Source organism: Megalobrama amblycephala, linkage group LG20 (genome assembly GCF_018812025.1).
Source record: "Megalobrama amblycephala isolate DHTTF-2021 linkage group LG20, ASM1881202v1, whole genome shotgun sequence".
NCBI lineage: Eukaryota > Metazoa > Chordata > Actinopteri > Cypriniformes > Xenocyprididae > Megalobrama > Megalobrama amblycephala.
In genome coordinates this window covers 26,498,805-26,525,115 of record NC_063063.1, presented here as the reverse complement: position 1 = coordinate 26,525,115, position 26,311 = coordinate 26,498,805, and the positions used below count along the sequence as shown (strand labels likewise).

Genomic DNA, 26,311 nt, shown 5'->3' with positions numbered 1-26,311 from the left:
ACTAATGGAAAATAATGCACAAATAGAAACAAAATCTTAATTATGCAAATAATTAGGCCTATACCATTTTTGGGGTGAAATGGCCTTGTTTTGGTGAGATTCAACCAAGCGTAGGTATAGAACAGTTTGTGCTTTGTGTGCAAGAAATTTGGGTGGACAGACCCACTCTTGGCTAATTGAGCTTATTCCACATATTTTGTCCCCCATGAATATTTCTAAACAATGGTTTTGTACCATATACACCATCACTGAGATCAATTTAAAATCTTTTTCATACTATAATCCCTATAAGACTGCAGAACACACTCCCAATGCTTTACATTATATTGAACATGACAGCAGGTCAGTTTTATGTTCAGAAATGCACTATGCGACTAAATTAAATGCTTTCCACTATAGGTAATACTGTGCAGTAAAATCCAGCTGATAAATAAAAACACTTGCCTAACCAATTAGTTTCCTTTTAAATTTGTCATTTGAATGAGAACTGTAGTTAAACTCAACATTCTGTCCTTTTCAGGTGTACAGCATTACTTCAGACAATCCTTTGAGAATGAGGAGAACATTTTATTTGCTGTTCTTTTCTCTTTGATCTTTCTTTAATTAACTTGTTTAAAGGGGGTCATATCATACATTTTTTATTGTTTTTCTTCCCTGAGATAAAGTTTCTCCTACAGATAAAGTTAGACACTTTTTTTTCATCCCCGATCTGAACCTTAAAATGAAGCATTTTGCTTATTTTCAATAAACAGTCTTGGAGAGGATGTTTTCTGAATGTTAAAGGATTATCTTGATAGTACAATGAACTTTAAAAGATCAAGGAAATATGACCTCTTTAAAAATTTGAGGGCTCTTCTATGACAGGCCACAAAGATGTCTTTATTTCCAGTATTTATCAGTGTAATGTAGGTTTGTACTCACGTAGTAAGCAGCCAGCGGGATTGCTTGGCCAGACCCAGACAAGCAGCAAGACAGATGACCAGATCCAATATTAGTATCAGGAGGTATGTCAACCACCTTCAGAAGAAAAAAACCAGCAGACAGAGATTTTTCATAAGCAATGAAAAAACATTACATGACATGATATGAGATGCTGGAGAGAATATAATGGCAAGTTTAGAAACTATGAACTGAAATCCGTGGTTTAATGTCCTTATTTGCATATTTGCAGTGTCAGTGTCATTGATTCTGGACTTTTCAGACTATGAAGGTAAGAGTGAAACGGTCTCTTCATCACTCCAATTGACATTTTATGTTGCCGTTTGACCGATTTTTCCCTTCAAACAACTGTTTATAAACAGCGTGCAGTGTTTCAAGCATGTGAATATGAGGCATTGAGCTGATTGGTTTTCAGTTGCTAACTAACTTGATAAGCCTCTTGAAGTCATAACATTCTAACACAGCATGGTTTCACAAGTTTGGCAAGGCCATATGGGGTTAACAGTGCAAAAGCGATGCTAACCCTGCTCCGGATCATGGATTTATAACCTCGGATAAAAAGCGCCACTAACCCTGCTTCCAAATTACAAGTGTGAAATTTTCCTTTACCCAGGGTTAATAGCAGGGTTCAGAATGACAACAACCAGGGTTAGATCACTTTCAAATGAAAATGAGCCCAAGCTTTACTCACCGTCAAGCCATCCTAGGTGTATATGACTTTCTTCTTTCTGATGAACATAATCAGAGAAATATTAATGAATATCCTGACACGTCCGAGCTTTATAATGGCAGTGAACGGGACCAATGAGTATGAGCTTTGATCATAAATGTGTACTCCACACGGCTCCAGGGGGTTAATGAAGGCCTTCTGAAGTGCAAAAAAACGCAAAAAAATGCGTTTGTGTAAAAAAAATCCACATTTAAACAAGTTATGAAGTAAAATATCTAGCTTCCGACAGACTGCTTTCCGTATTCAACGTATGAAGAAAGTGTAAATTGGTGTTGTACGTTGAATATGGAAGGCAGTCTGTTGGAAGCTAGATATTTTACTTCATAAATTGTTTAAATATGGATTTTTTTTTTTTTTACACAAACGCATCGCTTCGCTGTATTAACCCCTCGGAGCACACATTTATGATGGATGGATGTGGATGGAAACACTTTCTTCAGCTCATACTCATTGGTCCCATTCACTGCCATTATAAAGCTTGGATGTGCAAGACATTTATTAAAATTTCTCCGATTATATTCATCAGAAAGAAGAAAGTCATATACACCTTAGGCTGGCTTGAGTGTGAGTAGAGCTTGGGCTAATTTTCATTTGAAAGCGAACTAATCCTTTAAGTGCAGTGTGAAAAGCCCTTTTGAGTGGAAATGTTTCATTAAAAGTATTTTGCATTGTCATGTTATTTTCAAAATGACAAATGAAATCTCAGCTGTTTCACATAGACCAAATAGAGACATGTGATTATGCCTCCTGCTTTTCAGCTTTTCTGAAGATATTTCAACAGAATCTCAAACTGTTCTCAAATCAAAGTCTGCAATAAAATACAATAAAACTCTGAACTCAAACATTTTTCAGCAGATTCAAGACCAAGTTATCTGAGCTATGCTATCCACATTCACATTATACTCATCTTTTATGTCAACAATTATTGTTTCATGTGTGTCATTTTTATTTTTCCTAAAGACTTTTAGGTTGCATATACTTATGTGAAACATGACCAAGACTCTCCTGAGCAATGAAAGCACAATCTCTAAGTGATAAAATCTTGTTGGTGTGTGTGTGTGCTGGCATGGCCACTCCAGAGAGCTCTTCGTCTCTGAAAATAATTCATAATAGATGAACAACTTCTATAGGTATTAATATTTCATATGCTGAAACGTCAGAGGAGAATAGATGAGCGTGTCTCTTCCTATAAACTACCCTTAGACACATGCAGACACATCCACATTATCACTTTCACATGTCAGCTTTATTAATATGCCTCCTATCAAAGATTAACTTTTCTGGCAACCTAAACTAAAGAATTGTGACATCATCACTTATCAACCTGTCATCTGCAATGTCGAATGATGACAGGAATATAAATCCAGCACTGGCGGATGTTTTGATGAATGGCTAGCGGTGAAGCTGCAGCAGTAAATAACATGTGATCTATAGTGTCTAAGACAAGGAAATGACTTTAAATGCAACTATAAAACAGACTGTACACATGCAGTCATGCATTAGCAGTTGATGGACTACTAAGATGGTTCACTCAACCGCACTTAGCAGAATATGAGAAGTCAAGGACAAAATACTTCATAATGATTGTTCCTGCTACAAAACAAGGGTGGAAAAAAGACCTGCATTCCACAGAAAATATAATACAGGAGAGGTAAAATTTAAAGTGGCAGCTCTCATCATTACCTGTAATACTCCACATATGCAGTCTGATCAGCTATGGCAGCCAGGTCTACTTTTGCCTTTTCCCAGTCAGGAAGCCCCAGTAGTTGCTTAATGATGTTGTCTGACATCTGTTGCATGAACTGCAGCGTCTGCACAAAGTCTCCCCGTGCGGCAAAGATCTCGCCCAGTCGAGATAAGTGCTCATTTAGGCTGCTCTGCATGCCTCCCATAGTACCCGTCACCTGTGAGAGTAAATATCATTGTTAGTGCAATCAGAAATATTTTGATGGGTTTATAATGACATTCTACCATTGAAAAAGGGTATTTTAAGGAAATTAATATCTTTATTCAGCAAGGTGCATTAACTTGCATTACTTGCTATTCATCAAGGATCCTTAAAAAGGTATCATGGTTTCCACAAAAATATTAAGCAGCACAACTGTTTTCAACTCTGATAAAGTGTCTTAAGCAGCAAATCAGCATATTAGAATGATTTTTGAAGGATCATGTGATACTGAAGGCTGGAGAAGTGGCTGCTTGAAAATTCTTTGTCATGACAGAAATACATTTTATTTTAAAAACAAATTATTTTTTAATTGCAACAATATTTCACAATATTGCCATTTTTACTGTATTTTGATCCAATAAACACAGCCTTAGTGAGCATAAATGGCTTACATCTTACCAACACCAAACTTTTTAACAGTAGTGTACTTCATTGGAACTTTAAAGTCCCCCTGTAGTCAATAATTTTATCTCTTAAAACTCATCTTTCATCACCAAAATGACATTTATGCCTTAAAATAGCTTGAATGTAACTCTACACCCTAGCTTCATTTAATACACATGTATATATATATGAACATGCAAATGATCCCCGCCTCCACTCACTCACACCAGCTCAGAGATCCACTCAGTCAACTTTAATGATAAACACTGCATGATGGTATCGCTCTTTACAATGTCGGACACATAAAGATAATTAATATAATTCGCCTTTTGTTTGACTACATTATCAAACAGCTAATAATGTGTTGCTAATGTTACACAAACCATGTTCCCATTCGCCGTCTCAGAGTCAGACAGCTGCCTTTTCTTTGGAAACACTTTGAACAACTTCAGTCGTCATTGGAGAAAGGCATATAGTTCATCATAACATAGTAATATACATCATATACATATAGTTCACCTGCTATATTGCTAAATGTAAACAGAAAAATATTCCAGAATAACCTAACTTCTTGAGACTCCCCTGCTTCAGATCGGTCATAGTTAATGATATGCTAAATCCTGCCTGTACGTTGAAGGGATTGGTTACAAGGTAGTTTGTGGTAGTAGTAAGGTAGTAAGAAACACCATCGATTTCAAATTGAGAGAGAGACCGTCTTTGGTTAAGGAGAAAATACTCAGCAATGGTGTTAACTCATGAATTTGCACATGGTTTGTCTTAAAGCATATTAAAAACACCACAGAGACATATAAACAACATTAAAAAGTTGATATTCACCACAGGTGGTCTTTAAGTTAGGATTTGACTAGGAGGTGAAATTGGAGTCTAAATGCAGCCTAAAGAGACATGCCACTGTCTCTTTTGTGATCAAAATATTGACAAAAAAAAAATTACTCAATGCTTTTTGCAGAATCTTACAGACTCCAAAATACTTCAGGTTATTTACTTTTCATTCCTGAAAAAACCTTGAGATCACATTTAAATCATCAATTCAAAATGCAAGTAATTAATTGAAAAGCTTTTAGAATTCACATTGTTAATTTACCTTCACAATCTGTTTACCTAGATGACATGCACATTAAATTTAGAATAAATAGGAACACAAAATGCATGATGTCCTTCTTTACACAAACTCTTATCCAATATCCTTCCTATTTTAGCCACATTAGGCAAGAGAGAAAGTACTGCATGAGGAAAGGGCCTGCTCTAAAAAGCGTTGTTTTCTGTTCAAACAGCCAGAAAGAATCGAGCCTGTGTGTAACCAAATTTGTGTTCCCTCATCCTTTCTCATAGACCCACCCAAAAGTTTCATTAAATAGAGTGGGTTATGTTAGAAAAAAAGAAAACAAATGAGTGCATGTACATACAGCATTTTTAAAGTGCAATAAAAGCTAAAAACAGCACATGATCAGGGGATTCCCAGACAAATGCTCTACATCCTGAAATCAAATACTCGTGGCCAGACTCAATTCCCAGCAGCCCTTCTTAGGGTTATGACATCACTATTCAAGAGTGTAGTGATCTCATACCCAAAGCTGTGAGAAACTCAATTCCCCATTGATTATCTAGTTTGACCGGACTCGTTTTTCATGAGATCTTTGATCTCACAACAGCAACGCATTCTCTTGAGTCCTTTCATCTTCTTGAAATACACAAGTCCTGATGGGTTTTTTTTTAAGGTCTGAGGGTGATTGTGAGTTTCAGAAGAACCTGCACTGAATATTTTGTATGTTTCCTGGGAATAGCAAAGTTTATTGTGTGGCCTCCTCAGTGGTGTTTAATATCTCTGCTGAATGTAATCCAATAATCCAACTAATGAACAAACACTAAACATCTGAACTGTATTTCTTAAGCCACAGCTGTAATGCATATGAGGAAGTGGTAAAGATACGAGACCGAGATTTTTCTCCCAGCGCTGCAGCTCTAATTGATTGTCTCTGGTTTCTGCAGGCGCTTAGCTTCTGCAATTAAATTTGAATGGGAGAGTTGAAGCGTGAAATGAAACACAAGCACTAAGTGGTGCTGCCTGCTCTATATCCAGATATGATTTTCTATTTCTCCATTAAATTGGGGGGGGGGGGGGGGGGGGGGGGGCAGTAAGACAAAAAAAAAAAAAAAATGAAGGGAGCAGAGAGAATACAAAAGGGAATGATGACCTTACTACTTACAGGTCTTCTTCTAATAATGGCTGTGGCAATGTCTGGGGATTTGCTGGTGGAACTAGTTCAGAGGTTCTCTAGATAGTTACTGAGAACCAAAAAATGAACAAAGACTAACCAAGGAACAAAGACTGCAAGGAAGTTTTACGATACAAATCAGATGTGACTCTTATGAGCAGCGGTGTGTTGAAACTTGAGATTTTTAGGGTTCAAATCCTGACTTTGAAGGAAAAAAAAAAAAAAAAAAACAATCTCAGGAACTCGAGCACAACAGTCAAATTCACTTTGTCTTCAAATTCACCTTCAGCAAACGTTTGATTAACTGCCTCATGGGTGATGGATAAACAGCTCTCAGCTCCACAAAAGTCTTTATTATTTTGTATCAATTTACTCTTGCAGTTAACTGAAGTGTGTGTGAAGAATATCAAGAGAATTGTGGTTATTTTCCTGGGTGAGACTTTCAGTGAGTGTTTGGGGTGTTTGAAATGGTAAGCATCCTACAACTTTTCCACCAACCACTAGTAAAAACTTTCAACACTACAGAAAAAGACCTTTCTTTCATACTTTAACACGTTTCAAAAGTTCCACCCTATTAAATATAGTCTAAATATTAGGATATTGCTTTAACTGCTAATCATCACATGATTTACAGTCTGATTAACTCTTTCCCTGCCAGCGTTATTCTTTTTTTAAAAGTTGCCAGTCAGCACCAGCATTTTTGATCATTGCAGAAGAACACTTTCATGAGATGTGTCATAGTGCCCCCTTCTATAGGCTATAAAAGTGAAAACATGGATTTCCGGAAATGGCGAGGAAAGAGTTAAAGGGTTAGTCCACCCAAAAATGAAAATTATCCCATAATTCACTCACCTTCAAGCCATCCTAGGTGTATATGACTTTCTTTTTGCAGTCAAACACAATCAGAATTATATTTAAAAATATTCCATCCATCATAAAAGTAATTCATACAGCTCCAGGGGGTTAATAAAGGCCTTCTAAGGCAAAGCAATGCGTTTTTGTGAGAAAAATATCCATATTTATAACTTTATGGACTATATCAATAGCTTCCGGTAACAGCCGTCCACACGCTCATGAGAGAGAGGAGTTAGGTGAGAGTAGACGCCTCTCACGCTTCAAACAAATAGGGCTGGGCAACAAACTCAAGCTCCTCCAACATTTCTCTTTAAAAATTCTCATTTGAGACTTCTAATTCATGGCCGGTGTTTTGTTTTGCTCTATCCACTGCACTTTCACGTTCATCAATACATCATGTGTCAGGTCAAAGTTCACTCTTCTGCCGGAATCGACTCGCATATAGAAGCCTAGATTCTAGCCTAGATTCTAGATCCTAGAAGCCTAGAAGTGATTCCAGTTTACAAAGTTAACTTACAAAAACACATTGCATTGCTTCAGAAGGCCTTTATTAACCCCCTGGAGCAGCATGGATTACATTTATGATGAATGGATGGATGTGCTTTTTGGGGCTTCAAAATTGCAGTTACTTTTCACTCCCACAATAAAGCTTGGAAGAGCCAGAATATTTTTTTTTAAATAACTCAGATTGTGTTCTGAAAGAAGAAAGTCATATACATCTAGGATGGTTTGAGAGTGAGTAAATAAATAATCTTAATTTTTGGGTGAACAATTCCTTTAACAACAAAATGAGAAAAAAAAAAAGAAAAAAAAGAAAGAGAAGATGCAAATACAATAGAAAAGAAAATTGGGAAAAAAGAGGAAAAAGATAAAGATAAAGAATTCTACAATTCTATAAACTGTTTACGAAGTTATGACTCAGTTTTTTTTTTTTTTGGTCAGCCTTGAACAGCCAGGAGGGGCCAGTGAAGGGCCAATGAAGGGCCAGGGGCCGACAGCAGGTTAATATACATGTGTAGAGGTCTAAAGTGGCTCATAGTCCTGCACCTGGAGCCCAGCCGACAGAACTCAGGGCTCAGTCAAACTCCATTCCACAGAAAATAAAGGTAGTCTATAAATCACAACCCTGACAAACAGACTCTGCCTTCAAACCATTTTCCTCCGTGTTTTTTGAGCGAGTCATTTTGAAGCCTTTAGCCTAGACTGAAATGTCCACAAATGCGACAATTTTATCTATGCTGTCAAACATTTCACTGACTACTTTTCTCTCAAAATTTAAACTCTGGATAAAGTTACACTTGAGGAAAACATAAGTATGGTTAAGCAACTGGCATGAGTTCAGAAAATCCCTGCATTCTATTCAAAGTGTTAAAAAAAAAGTGACCTTCACAAGCTGAGAGGACGGTACAAAATGACCCAGTGCTCTGCATCATGTCACACCGTGCAGAAAACAAAGTTATTTATGGAACAACAGAGCTCTGGGTTAACATTCTGTTATATTATAGCCACCCTCATTAAAAAAATGTTAAAATATTATTTTATTTTCCTGTATTTACTACAAAATTATTGGACATTTCTAGAAGTATTACAAAAATACAGTTAATTTAACACTTTGACCTTTTATGGGGCATGGTTGTCACACTGATCATGCTGTTTATTAACACTGATTTTAGAAGAATAAAATATGAAAATATCTAAAACAGTAATATTGAAAATTTACAGAGCCCCTAAAGGGACATGGTGGTATAAAAAATACGAGATGGGAGTAAAATATTTTTTCAATGCTTTTGTGTTCTCTTGCGTTCCCCCGAGAAACTCAAAAGGTGTGCGAGCGAATGCAAAGTTTCTCGGGGGAATGCAAAAAATCTGCAAAAGGGTTGACGTTGCATTGACATATAATGTTTCCTCCCATCTCATATTTTTTTTCCATCACCATGTCCCTTTAGGGTCTCTGTATGAATTAATAATAATAATACATATTATAAATAAAACAAATGTAAAAAAAAAAATTATTTAAAGCTACAATGTAAGATTTTTGCAGTAAAATATCCAAAAACCACTATGCCAGTGTTATATATTTTGTTCAGTTGAGTACTTCCAATATCCCAAATGTTTCCAATTATTTGTAAATCGTGAGAAAAATCATGATTTTAACCAAGGATACGAGACGTGTGAGGAGTCGCCTGTCAATGGCGTCATATCCGCCTTTCCCCTGGTTTCCGGTTTTTATTTTGTAGAAACCATAGAAACACTAAAAACGCTTTAATATATTACATGTTTTAATATACAAGTGAACAACTGTTTGCTTACATTTATAGACAGAAAACGAATTACTGTTATATAGCTCAACACGTTTAGTCTTATTGTTTAAATCTACTTTTCTTGATTTTCTGAGAGTAACATGCTTTTACCATGCCTCAGAGAAAAACACTATTTTGTCAAGTAGCTAAGTAATACAGCACTTTCTCCATCATACATTTAAAATTAATTGCATGCCATTTATCAACACAAGCCATCCAGCGTTTAATGTGATATTCTAAAATCGAGATCTAGCTTACTGCATGTGAAATCCACATTTCACAAGAACCCGCGCTCAAACTCGGCGCCATCAAGCTATGCCTTTGTTTTGAATAGGTGATCTCTAGCAGCGAAACATTTACATATTGTAGCTTTCTGTTTTAAAATCTTTATATTATAGATTTAAAGTATAGTACAGTAAAACAAATAAATATTCATTTTAATTATAATTACATTTTATAAAGTGTATACAACATAAAACACATGAGACAATTTGCCCCTAAATGTATCTAAATCATTATGGTTCTCCTCTTCTGTAACTCAAACCATGTAATTTATGTCCTTGTTAATCCTTAGGTGCCTCTGCGCACACAAAACAGATCCTCACAGGAAACCACACAGTTCATTTGCAAGCACAGAGGGGGTGTTGAGAGGAGGTGAACAAGAGACCTTATGGCCCAGAACCAATAAACTCTAAAACCAAGCAGTCACCACTCAACACTCCTGAAAAAAAAAAAAAAAAAGTCTGTTACTTCTCTTGACTCCTTTGAAATGGCTGCACAGTGATTCCAAACAAAAAGAGTGTGTGTCTGTGCATGTGTGTGAGGCCGAGCATCTGCGTGCAATGGATGCCAAATTAAATCATTGTTTTCAGGCAGGCAGAACCATTGAATAGCCTCAATCAGGAAGTCGAAGGTTTTACAAGTGACTTCATCAAAGCCTTTGTAGCAAGGTTCATGGCTAATTATGTGCATTGCATGCAGGGTTTCAGACAGTAGACACTTTGTGCCATTGGTCTCTAAAGGAGCAATCGAAGATTGGATGGAGGGTTGATGGCAGGCTTAGATAAATGTATTGATGATTCTTGAAGCCATCAAAGTTGACTCATGACTTTAAGATCTAAAACATCTCTAACCCTTCTGAACACATTTTTTTCACAGTGCAGCACTCTTATCTCTCTGAGACAGAATGCTAATGAAAATTATGGTTGATTTTTCCCCCGAAAGTGCAGTTCCTAGGTCAGTTTCGCCTTTTGGCTTGTGATGACTCAGACCGTGTGTTGAGAGGATCGAGTTGACCTCAGACAAGTGTGTGCCTCATAATTCAGAGTGAGGCAGAAACAGATGCATTAATCTCCATTAGTGCAGATGGGGAGTTAATCCTCAACTTCTCAATGGTGTAAGCGGGCAGATGCTCAGAGTGCCTTCAGTCTCTGCTCGGTTCAGAGCCGCAACATAAACACTTCCCTGAAGGCTCATACAAGAGGTGTAAGTGAGCTGAACAGGTGTGGATTATCTATAGCTTGCGAGATGTTTGCACTCAAATCTATAAAAAATTTTTTAAGTTCTATATGGAAACGAGTGCATCAGCTACACACTTGGAAGTAAATATATGGTTATGGTTGATAACATCACTTGAGCTGGGCTAATGTCCAATGGTCCTCAAACCCACAGTATTCAGAACTGACGACTGGTTTTACTAACATGTGTGACTCTCAAAATGTCCTGTTCATACAACAGTTTACAGGAGTGGATGTATGTCTGTGTGGATAGAATGATAGATGGAACGACAGACCAATAAATACACAGAAAGATAGACAGATAGATGAATGGACATATACAGGTAGACGGACAGGACTTCAGACAGGCAGATAGACAGACAGGTGGATAGAACGACAGACAAACGAATGGACAGATGGATGGATGGACAGAACGACAGACAGACCAACAGAACGATAGACCAACAGAACGATAGACAGACCAACAGAACGACGGATGAATGGACGGATGGATGGGATAAGCCTGATTTTCCTCACCTGATCAATGGCTGACAGGGGAAATGTTCAGGAAACCCCTTTGAAAACGGTCATTATTTTTGCTGCTGAAATTACACACTTCACCTTTAAAGTGGGAAATAGGTGAACTAATCATTGCTTTTGCAGTCTTTCAGTCCACCAGGCAATGAAATAGCTAAAACTCACAACCAGAGGCATGAAAGGCCCGACCGAGTGCATAAAATTGGTGCGTGAAGCAGGATTAAAGCGTCTTAGTGTCACTGTCAGCTCTACGCATTTGAATCAGAAAACGGAGACGGATATAAATAGGTCTGGCTGAAGATGCATGAATTAGGTTTTATTCATGCTCCAGCCTTCAGGGCCTTGAAAGGGACAATGACGAAAGGAAAAAGAGGCTTTAATAATGGCACAAACATAAAAGGCTGTAAAAACCAATTTGAGGTATTTTCTTCAACCACTCCATATCACAGGAACACACTAGAGTGAGTCTGCGTTTTCTAACACACACAGATACACCCCTCGTCATTCACGGGAGCAACGTTTTTCCAGAGAGACTTGCGGTGGCATGTAACTGCATATATCTTTAATAGTGTCCTTGCTATTGCAAAGAGATGTCAGAAAAATCAATCATGCACTCAGTGGGGAACCCATGAAATTTTAGCAGCTCCGATTGGCAGGAAAAAAAAAGATTTTACAGAAATTTGAGAATATAGGAATCATCTGGCTGAGAATGGAAAGTGCAGAACTATTTGCAGGGAGGGAAAAGGAGATAATGTTAGAACTTTTAGGAGTAAATTCGGTTGGGAGAAGTCAGCAAAACTATTGGGACATTTCAGCTGAAACTTGTCAAGACTAAAATTGACTAAAAAAAAAACAGCCTGAATGTGTTATTTATAGTCAGCGCTGCTATATTTGTACTTACCAAACTGTCCACTCCTGCCAGTGTGTGATTGGCATTATAGAGGGAATAGGTCAGCTGGTACACCCCATCATTGGTTTCACTGTTTCCATAGAAACCAACTCCCACGGCAACACTGAAAAGTCACAAGGTGAAAAGTTACAATTAGTTGTAATCATCAGGCCCTCATGGAATATGCACATGGAGAAATCTGCAGAGGGATTTCCACAGATCTGGAACCCCATTCAGATTTGTTATTCACAAAGTTTTACACTCATGATTGCATGATTTTTATTAAATATTTTGACTGGTTTTACCATGCTTTAAGCTTCTAATAAGTGTGCACATTTTACCATGTTTTAACCCAAAAATCACAGCTGAAAACACAGAGAAAAGTGAAGCACGAGCTGCTCCTAAATTGTGCTTCATGCACTTGGTCTACACTTTAATTAAAGGGTCAGTTCACTCAAACATGAAAATTCTGTCATCAATTACTCACCCTCATGTCTTTCCACACACATAAGACCTTCATTCATCTTCAGAACACAAATTAAGATATTTTTGATAAAATCCGATGGTTCAGTTTGGCCTCCATTGCCAGCAAGATAATTAACACTTTCAGATGCCCAGAAAGCAACTAAAGACATATTTAAAACAGTTCATGTGACTACAGTGGTTCAACCTTAATGTTATGAAGCGACAAGAATATTTTTTGTGCGCCAAAAAACAAAATAATGACTTTAGACAACAATAACTAGCAATGGCCGATTTTCAAAACACCGCTTCATGAAGCTTCGAAGCTTTACGAATCTTTTGTTTCGAATCAGTGGTTCGGAGCGCGTTTCAAACTGCAAAAGTCATGTGATTTCAGTAAACGAGTCTTCGTTACATCATAAGTGTTTTGAAATTTCTATGGTTCACCACTGGGGGGGCGTGACTTTGGCAATTTGATACGCGCTCCGAACCATAGGTCTGGCTTTTTTTTTTTTTTTTTTTTTTGGTGCACAAAAAGTATTCTAGTCACTTCATTACATTAAGGTTGAACCACTGTAGTCACAACTGTTTTAAATACGTCTTTAGTAGCTTTCTGGATATCTGAAAGTGTTAACTGTTTTGCTGGCAATGGAGGCCTCACTGAGCCATCGGATTTTATCAAAATTATCTTAATTTGTGTTCCGAAGATGAATGAAGGTCTTTTGGGTGAGGGTGACTAATTAATAAAAGAATTTTCATTTTTGGGTGAACTAACCCTTTAAGTAAAAGATATATATATATATATATATATATATATATATATATATATATATATATATATATATATATATATATATATATATATATATATATATATATATATATATATATATATATATATAGGGGTTTTTTTATTTCAGTTATAGTTATCCTAATACTTCAACTTAATTTTATTTCAGTCTGTTTCCAAAGCAACATTGTCAATTTTCATTTAAGATTTTCATCTAACAATTTTATTTCAGCTTTATTTCAATCAGTGAAAACAATTTTTAATCGATATTTGTTCAAGTCATCAACTGGGACAGACCAGCCACTGAGTAAGCCATGTCAGAAAACATTTCCTGAGCTTAGATAAACATCATTTTGGACCGAAGAGGCTCTATATGGATGTAAAGTTAAATGACTGGAAAATAAATGCGCTGTGGTAGGATGGGTGGTGCACGCGTGCCACATGCAGGTCTTTAATATTCAGCAGGAGCCGTACTGAGCCAGAGGCTAATGTTCCCCAGACACAAATAACATAAGGGTTGAGGAAATGACAAAAAGATGGTGCCTTCTCCCTGTGAGAGCAACACACAAGCACTATGAGAGCAAGAGTGTTTAGAACAATAATACAATCACTAATATTCAGACTACCATCATTTTTAAATGGTTAGTTCCCCCAAAATGAAATTCTGTCATCAATTGCTCACCTTCATGTCGTTTAATCTCCATGAGACTTTTGTTCATCTTCGGAATGAAGATATTTGAATGAAATCTGAGAGATTTCAGTCCCTCCATTGAAAGTCTATTTACCCACAACTCTGACAGTTCAAAACATTCATAAATAGACTGCAGCACAAATCCACATGAGTCGAGCATGTACATCAGAGTCTTCTGAAGAGACATGATGGCTTTATATGAACAGGTTTATTTTAGATTTCTCATAAACATTAATCAGAGAACATAGATATAGCATTCAAATTTGTAAACTGAAGCTCAAGCATGCTAGTTTGACATGCAAGAACCAATGAGGTTCATTCTCGGGTGTCATGCCTGCACAAATGAGCTTTTGCAAGAACCAATGAGGTTTGTTCTCGAGCATCAACGCAGGTTTGGTTGAGCTTCTGTTTATGTTCGCTAATCATGAGAATGAATTACATGTTCATCATATATGTGACCCTGGACCACAAAACCAGTCATAAGGGTATTTTTTTTAAAATTGACATTTAAACATCATCTGGAAGCTGAATGGAAGCTTTCCATTGATGTATATTTCTTTAGGACAGGACAATATTTGGCCGAACTATTTGAATATATGGAATCTGAGGGTGCAAAAAAAAAAAAAAAAAAAAAATCTAAATATTGAGAAAATTGCCTTTAAATTGTCCAAATTGTCCAATTGTCCAAGTCCTTAGCAAAGCATATCCACTCACAAAAATAATTTTTTATATATTTACAGAAAGAAATTTGCAAAAAATCTTCATTGAACATGATCTTTACTTAATATCCTAAAGATTTTTGGAATAAAAGAAAAATCGATAATTTTGACCCATAGAATGCATTGTTGGCTATTGCTAAATATACGACTTATGACTGGTAATATGCGACTTATGACTGGTTTTGTGGTCCAGGGTGACATATAGCAACCGGGTCTCTTCAGAAGACTTCGATTAAACTGCTTGATTCATATGGATTTAGTTTTGGGTGAACAGAAATCTCTCAGATTTCATTAAAAATACTTTCATTTGTGTTCTGAAGTTGAGCAAAAGTCTTATGGGTTTGGAACAACATGAGGCTGAGTAACTGATGACAGAATTGTAATTTTTGGGTGAAATGTTTAATATAGACTACAATATCACCACCAAAGAGATGATTCAGAACAGCCCCTATATACTTAACTTTGGCATTCAACTCATTCCTTACCATTTTAGCAACCTAAAATGATTGCTTGTGAATCAAGATGAATTGTGCATCTTGTTTTAATTCTATCATCTTTTATTCAGCCTCATGTTGTTTCAAACATGTATTTTTTTCTTGTTTGACTTTTAAAAAACAGAGGACAACAATCTCATAAAACCTACACTGAAGGAGAGGCCATTTCTGGATAATAGAATGTCAGAGAAATTGAGCTGGAAAACAACCACCTACCATCCACCCACCCACAACACCCTAGTATTATAACAGCAAGTCCTAGACAGCTTCTACCACTATTTGGGCTTTATATTAAAAGTAACTGACCTGACATATCTAGTAATATTGCACTGGTGAAGATATACTCATGATGTTTCACTGCAAACAACATAGTCCGTTCTCCTAAACCAATTTCTCAAAAACAGCTATTCAAAATGAGACAGTGGTCCAAATACGACCCATTTGAGATAAAGCATGACCAAGCAGGCCATATACAATATCAGAGAAACAAGTTAATGAGTCTTTGGCATGAAACAGAGAATATTAGCGTGAGAGTCCGTTTCCTCCACACCAAGCCACAATCTTCTCACCACTGGGAACAGGAAGCACCTCATATAGAAAGAATGATGTCATCAAAATGGCCAGGCTCATCTCTGTTCTTGGTATTTGGCTCATTAGTCCCCAGAGACCCTATGAGGTCAATAACACTGTATAGGAAGTGAAGTCATATCCTGCACTGCATTGTTAATATAGGGTGCCCTTTAAAGTTTATCCCTGGCCCACCCTCCTTTGTGTTAAACTTGAATTTGACGTTTGGCACTATAATGAGCAGTGCCATAAAATCTGTTCTCGGTCCTATGTCAGCTGATGAGCAGAGACTGATTTTAGATCAGACTGACAGTGTGGAACTCATAGGGAAATGTAAAAGTGTAATGATTCCTCAAAAGCTTCTTGCCTTTGGAGTGGGTGAAGAGTCATAAAGACACACTCACAAACACAAACACAAAGAATGCACAGTGCCCTGAGGCCGTGTGCCGCCTTACACCGAAACGAAGCGCGGGAGAATGTGTGCGGCCTGGAACAGGGGACTTTATTAAAATTATGGGAAGAGTGAGTTCTCATTAGCTGGATGCCTCCAGCCAAACTGCATCATTCTCCTGATCCATCTATGATTTGAAAAAAGTGCATGAGAAAATTTTGCTGCATCGGAGAGAAAGGAGAGAGAGACAGATGCCAGCTTTCTCATAAAAATGGCGAGAGCTGACTAAAATCAATCAGTGTTATTAATTCTAACAGAAACCAAAATGAAACAAAAAACTTTAAAAGGTCCACCACGTTTTTCGTGGTTTTTTGAAGCTTTGATTGTGTTTATACTGTGCAATATAACATGTGTTCATGTTTTGCGTGTAAAAAAAACACAGTATTTTTCACATAATTTACTTATCTGTATACCGCTGTTTCCACTGTCATAAAAACGGGCTGATGACTTCCTTGTTCTATGAAGTCCCTCCTTCAGAAATACGTAACGAGTTCTGATTGTGCCAGGGGTTCCTGTGTTGTGATTCGACAGCAGCTTAGCGAACCTTGCCCGGAAAGGTCACGCCTCTTACCATAACGTGGAGATGCACGCGCTCAGTGTTATTGTAAACATGTCTTTAATTTTACCCTATCAATTTGAGCCGGAATCAGACCCGGTGATTGGACTGCGGGATGAAAATAACAGCGTTTCGACGACATGGCGACAAACAAACGCAACTCTTGTGTATTCCTGTGGGCGGAGGTTAATCAAAAAAACTGTTTTAGTGACGTCATTAAAGAAGGAAGTAGAGGGATGTAGTCCAAACTGGCCGTTCGATGTAGGCGACTTCTGTTAAATAAAATATCTCGCTTGGCATTGAACTTTGAGCTTTAAAATTTTACAGATTTTATTTATACTCTAACAACAACATTACACACTAACTAAAGTTTGAAACATGGGATCACGAAGAACGGGACCTTTAAGTGAAATAAACAAATAAACAAATTTAGTTTTTCTACACAAAAGATATTTAAAATTAAAAGAAAATTAATTAAAACTGAACTACATGAGAAATGACAGACTGAAAATAAAACAGAAATAAAACTAAATTAAAAATTTAAATTCAAACCTGAAACAAATGCTGCGTCCGAAATCGCATACTAGGTACTTTGCAACCGTTCTATATAGTATGAATATGTGTAGTATGAATGAAATTCGGACATACTACATCCGCCATGTTGTCTTTGCCGCATCACTTCACTTCCATTCACAAATCCTCTCCCGTGGCCCATGGGATAGTAAAGTTTCCAATGAACGTGCATCTCAGAATCTCACGGAAGTAGTAGGGAACCAGGTACTTTTTGACTACTGTTTTATATCAATAGCCTACTATGAATTCCGACATACTACTCAGCTCACATACTGTTTTTCGCATACTACAGTATGGAAGTAGGCATATTTGGATGCAAAGAAAGTAATTTTACAAGGTATCGGCCTGCTGCAATGAGCTGTTCTGAGGAAGAATCAATGCATCAAACTGTTAGAAGATACTCAAATGTTGAAAGCGCTTAGTAGCAAGTTAACTATATATCCAAGAGCAGAACTGTAGATTCTGTAATATTAAATCAATATTTTTTTTTTTTTTTTTTTTTTTTTTAATGTAGAAATGAATTGAATGACAAAAGCAAAACAAACTGTGGTTGGTCACTTTTTATGGTCAATCACGATGATCATGACTATCCAAGTATGCCGATCTTGCCAAAATAAGCTGTAAAATGGATTCGATTCCATACCAATACTCAAAAGACTGTCACTGTGAAAGACTAAGAACACCAGAATGTGAATCCTTTCACGGATTAGTTTGCAGATTTATTCAAAACACACTGCTCACAAAAAAAAAAAAAAAAAAAAAAACATCATGAGACAAAGCGCTTTCATCTTTCAGTGTTTAACCAAACACTTCAAATGCAAAATCTGTTTGGAAGAGACAGCTGAAGAGAAACAGCTCTTTTGCTGCACTCTGCAAGATGAATTAGCCAAATTATTAACATTGTAGATGGTTTCTGGGGAAGAACTGAATCTGAACCACTCTGCAGAGCTACTACAGCCCGGACTGAAAAATATTGTAGTCTTCAGACAGTCAACGAGGAGTAAAAGCCTGCATTTGAAAAACTCCACACAACAAATAGGTGCTTTGATGCTTACAAATCTAAGACAAAAATGCCATATTGTAGGCAAATGCTCCCCTTGGTTTTCAGATCTATATTCTGTTAGTTATGCATCAACTTATTATATATTTACATTACAAATACATCACAAAAAATGCCAGTGATACGTTTAAAAAGAATTCAGATTATAAGCTAATTGTTCTAAAGATATGCAAAGATGGTGCACTCATATTACTTATGAATGTAAGAAACTGCAACACGCAATATGGTGGAATAAGTACTGCCTCCTAAAAAGACCCAATCGCTGACTGATAAAGTCATCGCGTCACTGCAGTTGCCGGTAGAATTTCCCGTTGCTCTAGAAACAGTCATTGTTCTGAGACACGCACTTAGGACTGCACATTGGCAGATCTAGCCTGATGCTAAAGGGGCATAAGAAACAACATTTATGAGATAGTTGTTGTCAGATTTCATTAGTGATTTCAAATACGAAATTTAATAGTAAACTTGCTGAACAGCTCTGGAGAATTTGATGTTTCCCCATACAAAGAGATAGATGCTGTACTTGCATGACTGAAATAGCTGCCCAAGAGGCCTTTTAAAGATGGCCACCGAGTGAAATGACTTGCCTTAAAAGGGACTTTGACTGTACTCAAACTACAATGTGTCACACTTACCTTTTAAAAATTACCTTTACCTTTAATCATATACAAACCCGATTCCAAAAAAGTTGGGACACTGTACAAATTGTGAATAAAAAAGGAATGCAATAATTTACAAATCTCATAAACTTAGACAGCACTGCATCACATACAGGAATGCTACTGTAATGGAAATCACAACATGGGCTCAGGAATACTTCCAGAAAACAGTGAACACAGTGTCGGTGAACACAATCCACCGGGCTATTCGCCGTTGCCGGCTAAAACTCTATAGGTCAAAAAAGAAGCCATATCTAAACATGATCCAGAAGCGCAGGCGTTTTCTCTGGGCCAAGGCTCATTTAAAATGGACTGTGGCAAAGGGGAAAACTGTTCTGTGGTCAGACGAATCAAAATTTGAAGTTCTTTTTGGAAAACTGGGACGCCATGTCATCCAGACTAAAGAGGACAAGGACAACCCAAGTTGTTATCAGCGCTCAGTTCAGAAGCCTGCATCTCTGATGGTATGGGGTTGCATGAGTGCGTGTGGCATGGGCAGCTTACACATCTGGAAAGGCACCATCAATGCTGAAAGGTACATCCAAGTTCTACTACAACATATGCTCCCATCCAGACATCGTCTCTTTCAGGGAAGACCTTGTATTTTCCAACATGACAATGCCAGACCACATACTGACCACATACAGTCTTCAGTGTCACATGATCCTTCAGAAATCATTCTAATATGCTGATTTGCTGCTCAAAAACATTTCTTATTTTCATCATTGCTGAAAATTGTTTTTGTGGAAAAAATTTTTTCAGGATTCTTTGATGGATACATAGTTCAAAAGAAATGTAGCATTATAATAATATTGTCTAACATTATAAATGCCATTACTGTCAGTTTTTTTTTATCAATTTAATGCATCCTTGCAGAATAAGAATATTCAAATCTTATTGAGCCCAAAATTGTGAATGGTTGTATCGCAGAAAAGATGCATTCCTTTAAAGCAGTATAGTAAATTGTACCATTCACCCACCCACTAAATGCATGCACAGCACATGGACAGTTAAATATAGAGTAACAGCTTGAATAACAAAGTTAAGAGCCCTTAAATTAGAACCAAAGCACTAATGCTGTAATTTTTACAAGAACCACAGAGCCTTAAGACATTTTGCCTTTAAAAGGTCAAAACAGTGCCAAAAAAAGCTCTACTCTGGCCTCAAAAAACCAGGTCTGAAAGCAGGCACATAAATAATGGCTAAATAGAGCTTGTGCTTTTATCAACTGAATGAAGAAAAAACAGAGGGAGGCTTTATTGAGTAAAGTATGGGGTTTAAAAGTAAAATAGAGCAGCATCTTTATCCTCAGACATCTCCTCTCCTGAAGGGGGCAGTGTTTTGTTACGATAGATTTGCGTTCATTTATTCAGTCGCTGGGTTCTTTGTTCATGCCACCACAGGGCTTCAAAACGACAAGAGCCCCACATTACTTTGTAGGGGGTGGGCAGGCTTGTTTGCTGAAGCTGCAACCATCTGTCAAGCCATCTTGGTCCTGCATGATTCATTAGAACATGACTGATGAACACCATATTGGTCACTCACCCTCAAACTGTAGGCCACAACTTCCTGTTTCCTCAAGTTCTTTAACATGAAAAATGACAACACATTTACATGAGAACTACAGTAATTGTTTATATTTACATTAGATCAAATACAGCATCAACATGCCATAGTAAAATAATACATTTTTCTTAAAAATATAGTCAAAATGTTCTGAGAACAAAGTGACAATGTTATTACAATAATGTAATGTTTTGAGAATAAATTTATAATGTTACAAAAATAAAATTGTAAAATTAGGAGATAAAAGGAAATAAAGGTATATTGAGGATTTTTTTTTTCTTTTTTTTAATATATATGATGAATATCACAATAGCAATAGGCTACCAAAGAACCTGCTTAAATGCAAGAAATGGATTTAGTCACATCATACTTTAGGATAGTCTGATCCTCTTCAATTTTATGTGGAGGAAAGTTCCTTACAAAAACAAACAAACAAAAAAAAAAAAACTGTAAAGACACCGATTTGAAAATGACTCAATAGCTAAAAAAAAAAAACACTTTTATGAAAAGTTTTATGAAACTCATACATTGCTCCAGAGTAAAGTGTGCTGATCTAGAATCATCGGCATCAGCCATGTGCTGAACAGCGGGTGTCAGAACTAAACTATTAGCCCTCACACATGCCAAACAGGAAGAGCTGACAATAGGTTACAGATGTCAGAGAGCAGGTGTGCGCGTGGCAGAAAACAACTGGGTCCATGTACACACACATGCAGGTGAAGCAGAGCAGGCATAAGAGATTTCTCTCTCTCCTCTCTTTTACCTGTCAGTGAAAGCTTCAGAGATATGTGGAGGCCACATCATCAAGTGGACGATGAAACATATGGAGGCTCAGAAACAATGACAGCTGTGGCATGTGAAAAGGCTGCCTTTTCAGAAAAACAACAACTGGAACACAAATCAACTCAGTTCTATTAATAGGAATGTTTATTTATTTTTTTTATAATAGTTTTTATATTTTTATTATAAATTACCTCATGACATTGCAACCCCATATTATTATAATTATTAAAAATATATATATAATATATGGGTTCTTTGTTTACATACATGCATGCATACATACATACATACATACATACATACATACATTTAATATTATGTTATAAATGGCATATAAAATATCTAATTTTATTTTAATATGTCCTAATTTAGCTTCCCCAATACATATATAAACTATATATTTATTGTTATTATTATTATTATTATTATTATTATTATTAAATATACAATAATAATATGGGGTTGTAACATCAAGAGGGTGAGTAAATTAATATAAAATATAATTATGTATTATTAAATAATTAATTTATTGTTAAAACTATAAAAAATAAACACTGAAGGCTATAGTCATTACTATTTAGTGCTTTATCTAATTTTTCTTTAATCAAAGTGGTTAAAAATGCTCTTCATGTCGTGATCTAAGGGACTCTTGAAAAGGAGCAGTACATCCGAGTGCAGGGGAACCATATCAACACAAGCTGTAGTTTACCGAAACATCTAAATACCAAAAAAGCAGTAGCACAACTCCTGTCATTCAGCAATATAATGGAGAAAATAAGAGAAAGAATCTCACATTATGTAGTCACAACACAATGAACAACATCATCTGCGATTAGGGTCAATTCTACCTACACAAAATACTAGTAATTGTGGTGTTATTGCTATTGATTGTTTTCTCTTCTTCATAGTCATCGTCAACTTTGTTTAAATAAAGTTTTGAGTTCTGAAAGTTACATTATGTTTTCATTCTAAAATAAAATTATCTCAAAAGATCAAGGACAACTTAATTACTCATGATATGAACCCCTTTAAATAAAACATTGAAACTGTATAAGACCCCTTTAATGACATTTAAAAACAGAAGCTTTGGCCAAACAAGATTTATATTGATCTGATATCAAACCAAATCCAAAATAGAATTAGTGAATAATTCTGAATTCTGAAACCTATCATCTTATCTGAGAGCAATCTAGGACCCCTAAAGAGCTCCATCATGTCACACTGATGACTCTCACTGAGACAGAAAATTGATTTGGAGCCATAAAGTCATTAAGTAGATAGCTGACTTGAAGGTTTTATATTAAATGCCCACCTACTTTTATCTACTTGTTCACCCATCCATCCAACTAACCCTATAATTTACTTCTGGACACTGCAGAAACACTTCTGCTACAAACCACATTAACGTTTAATGTAGATGAAGTCAGTCTTGCCGAGACATCCTGCCAGTTTTAGCAAAGACATAAATAATAGAAGGAAAAGTTTCCAAAGATGACTGTATACAGAAAACAAACCCACAAGACAGCCTTCACAGAATAATAAACCTATCGGATACCAACAATGTCAGAAAGGCGACAATGGTGAAAGTTTCGAGAATCCATAACATCACCAAACTAAGACAATTTCATGAGGCTACAATATATTAGGGCCGGTTGATATTTTAAATATTTATAATATACATTTACAATGAGTTTGTCGGGTGAATAAAATTAAGCAATTTTACATTGAAATGTAATTATATAAATACAGATTTATACATGAAATATCACAGGAAAAACTTACGAAAATATAATAATTTATCTAAAAACTTTTTATATGTTTTTGGTTATCCACCCCAAATATAAAAGTATGCAAGACTAATTCATGTGTGCACTACCATTTAAAAGTTGGGAGTCAATACGTTTTTTTTTTTTTTTTTTTTTTTTTTCTCGAAGTGCCCCTATTATGCTTTTTTGAATATTACCTTTTATGCAGTGTGTAATAATTTGTTTGTGGATGTAAAATGTATACAAAGTTTTAAAGATCAAAAGTGCACAACAAATGATTATTGTCTCCTAAAAAATAAATTCTTAACTGCTGAAACAAGTAGTCAATAATTTCAGTCTCACTTCCTGTTACATATGCAACAATGTAACAAATTTTCATAATTCCAGCCTATGGTCTTCATTGGCTGCCTGCGAACAAAGTCTACTTCGACCCGCCCTCAAACACTGTAGTAGCTGAGGCCTGGAAGAGTTTGATTCTTGTTGTCAAATTTGAACAATGTGACAATACCAGCCTTTCCTCCAAGCATTTTGACCGCCGTTGAGCAGATTCTTAAACGCCTCTGATTGGCCATTGTGTTCACATGCTCAACAGATATGTCTGTGACTGGCTACAATGATCAACGCTTCAAAAACTTGCTGTAAATAGACATCTTTGAAGCTCTTCACTGAATGTTTACACAGATACACACGGGAGCATTTGTATCCGTGTAAGCGCTCGTCAAAGATGTCTATTTACAACATGTTTTTGCGTTGATCATTGTAGACATATCTGTTGAGCACGTGAACACAATGACCAATCAGAGGCGTCTAAGAATCCACTCAACAGCACTCAAAATGGTCTGAAATTTTGACAATACTACACACAATGACATAAGATTTTGGTCACCCACCCCCAATCCAAAGCATGCAAAATAAATTCCGCATCATCACCTAAGAGGATGTTCTCCTTAGCTGTGACATCCAGAATAAATTCCTCATGTTAAACTCTGACCACGCTTCTGCATTTAACCCAACAGTGGGCTTTGTTTCACCACAGAAGGTTTCAGAATACCGCCAGTCGTAATGCTAACTTAATAATATCAACACAGATGAGTGTCATGGGATTAAGAGAGAAGATGGAGCCCTCATAAACATACACACATTTATACACACACTCATACACAACACAAACTAATTCAATCGAGCACTTTAGGGCTCAGCATTTCTCCAGCAGTGGTGGGATGATGTAACAGCTGGGATAGTGCCTGTTGGGAGACTGGAGTGTTGAGTTAGATTAAAAAACTCCCCTTCTGCTATTAGCATGTCAAAGTAACAACTATTTCCTTTAAGAAAGCTCTGTGTGTAGTGAAGCTCCCAAGAGTTAAGACCTTGAAAGACTGTGAATGCGGCTGTCTGCAAAGATATCCATTTTTGCTGACCACAATATGAAACCATAACTGACTCTAGTTACTTTCTTAAAGGCATAGTTCATTCAAAAATGTACATTGTCATTACTTACTCACCCTTGTCACTCCATAAAATAAAATAGGAAAGACTTTAGGCACCAATCTTATGGATGAATGATTCATCAATGCATGTTTTATTTTTGCATGTGTATTTTTTTAATCAAACAGTAACAGTGTAACGACAGACTTCTCTTTGGTATGCCAATTGTCTCCAATCATTTTGTCTGCTTTAAAGCACTCCTTTCTTACATTCGACTAGCTTACATTCAGATCTGCCTCATCCAAACAACATTGTGTGGATTGAACCAAGGCACTGCCCTTCATTTTACTCAGATGTATGCCACAAAAACATCACTACTTCAATACTATGAATAATTTGCTTTGCTTTTAATACAATAAAAGCCAATTATTTAATGTTGAAAACATGTCTTTATGATATTATGCTCCATTCCTCTTTATTCATACATGAAATATGTATGCATGAAATATATATAAAGATGTTCCCTCGCAAAAAGGTTATAACATTTAGGGGTTCATGTCATTAAAGGTCCCGTTTTTTGTGTTTTTTTGAAGCTTTGATTGTGTTTATAGTGTGCAATATAACGTGTTCATGTTTCGCGTGTAAAAAAACACAGTATTTTTCACATAATTTACTTATCTGTATACCGCTGTTTCCACTGTCATAAAAACGGGCTGATGACTTCCTTGTTCTATGAAGTCCCTCCTTCAGAAATATGTAACGAGTTCTGATTGTGCCAGCGGTTCCTGTGTTGTGATTCGACAGCAGTTTAGCGCATCTTGCCCGGAAAGGTCACGCCTCTTACCATAACGTGGAGATGCACGCGCTCAGTGTTATTGTAAACATGTCTTTAATTTTACCCTATCAATTTGAGCCGGAATCAGACCCGGTGATTGGACTGCGGGATGAAAATAACAGCGTTTCGACGACATGGCGACAAACACACTCTACAAACGCAACTCTTGTGTATTCCTGTGGGCGGAGGTTAGTCAAAAAACTGTTTTAGTGACGTCATTAAAGAAGGAAGTAGAGGGATGTAGTCCAAACTGGCCGTTCGATGTAGGCGACTTCTGTTAAATAAAATATCTCGCTTGGCATTGAACTTTGAGTTTTACAATTTTAAAGATTTTATTTATACTCTAACAACAACATTACACACTAACTAAAGTTTGAAACATGGGATCACGAAGAACGGGACCTTTAAAAAGCTCGAAAACCCCTAAAATAAAGCAATAAGTGATCCATACATTTCAAGTCTTCTGAAGTCATAAGATAGCTTTGTGCCACTGATAATCTTTCCTTTGCCAAAATAAGAGCTGAAACAGAGGAGTTTTTCAGTACCAACCTATATTCCAGGTTCTGTTCATTATAACATATCTATTATATGGCTAAGTC

At 36.5% G+C, this 26,311-nt stretch overlaps 1 protein-coding gene across 5 annotated transcripts in view; it reads right to left on the bottom strand.

The window, feature by feature from the left end:
* ttyh2 (tweety family member 2) overlaps window positions 1-26,311 on the bottom strand; it is a 69,771-nt gene that overhangs the window by 16,910 nt on the left and 26,550 nt on the right. For all 5 annotated transcript variants that reach the window (XM_048169906.1, XM_048169908.1, XM_048169909.1 and 2 more), the window contains exons 3-5: window positions 12,328-12,439; window positions 3,353-3,573; window positions 922-1,017 (exon numbers count right to left, since the gene is read on the bottom strand). In XM_048169906.1, coding sequence (XP_048025863.1) covers window positions 922-1,017; window positions 3,353-3,573; window positions 12,328-12,439 — 429 coding nt within the window. The remainder of the gene's footprint in view (window positions 1-921; window positions 1,018-3,352; window positions 3,574-12,327; window positions 12,440-26,311) is intronic.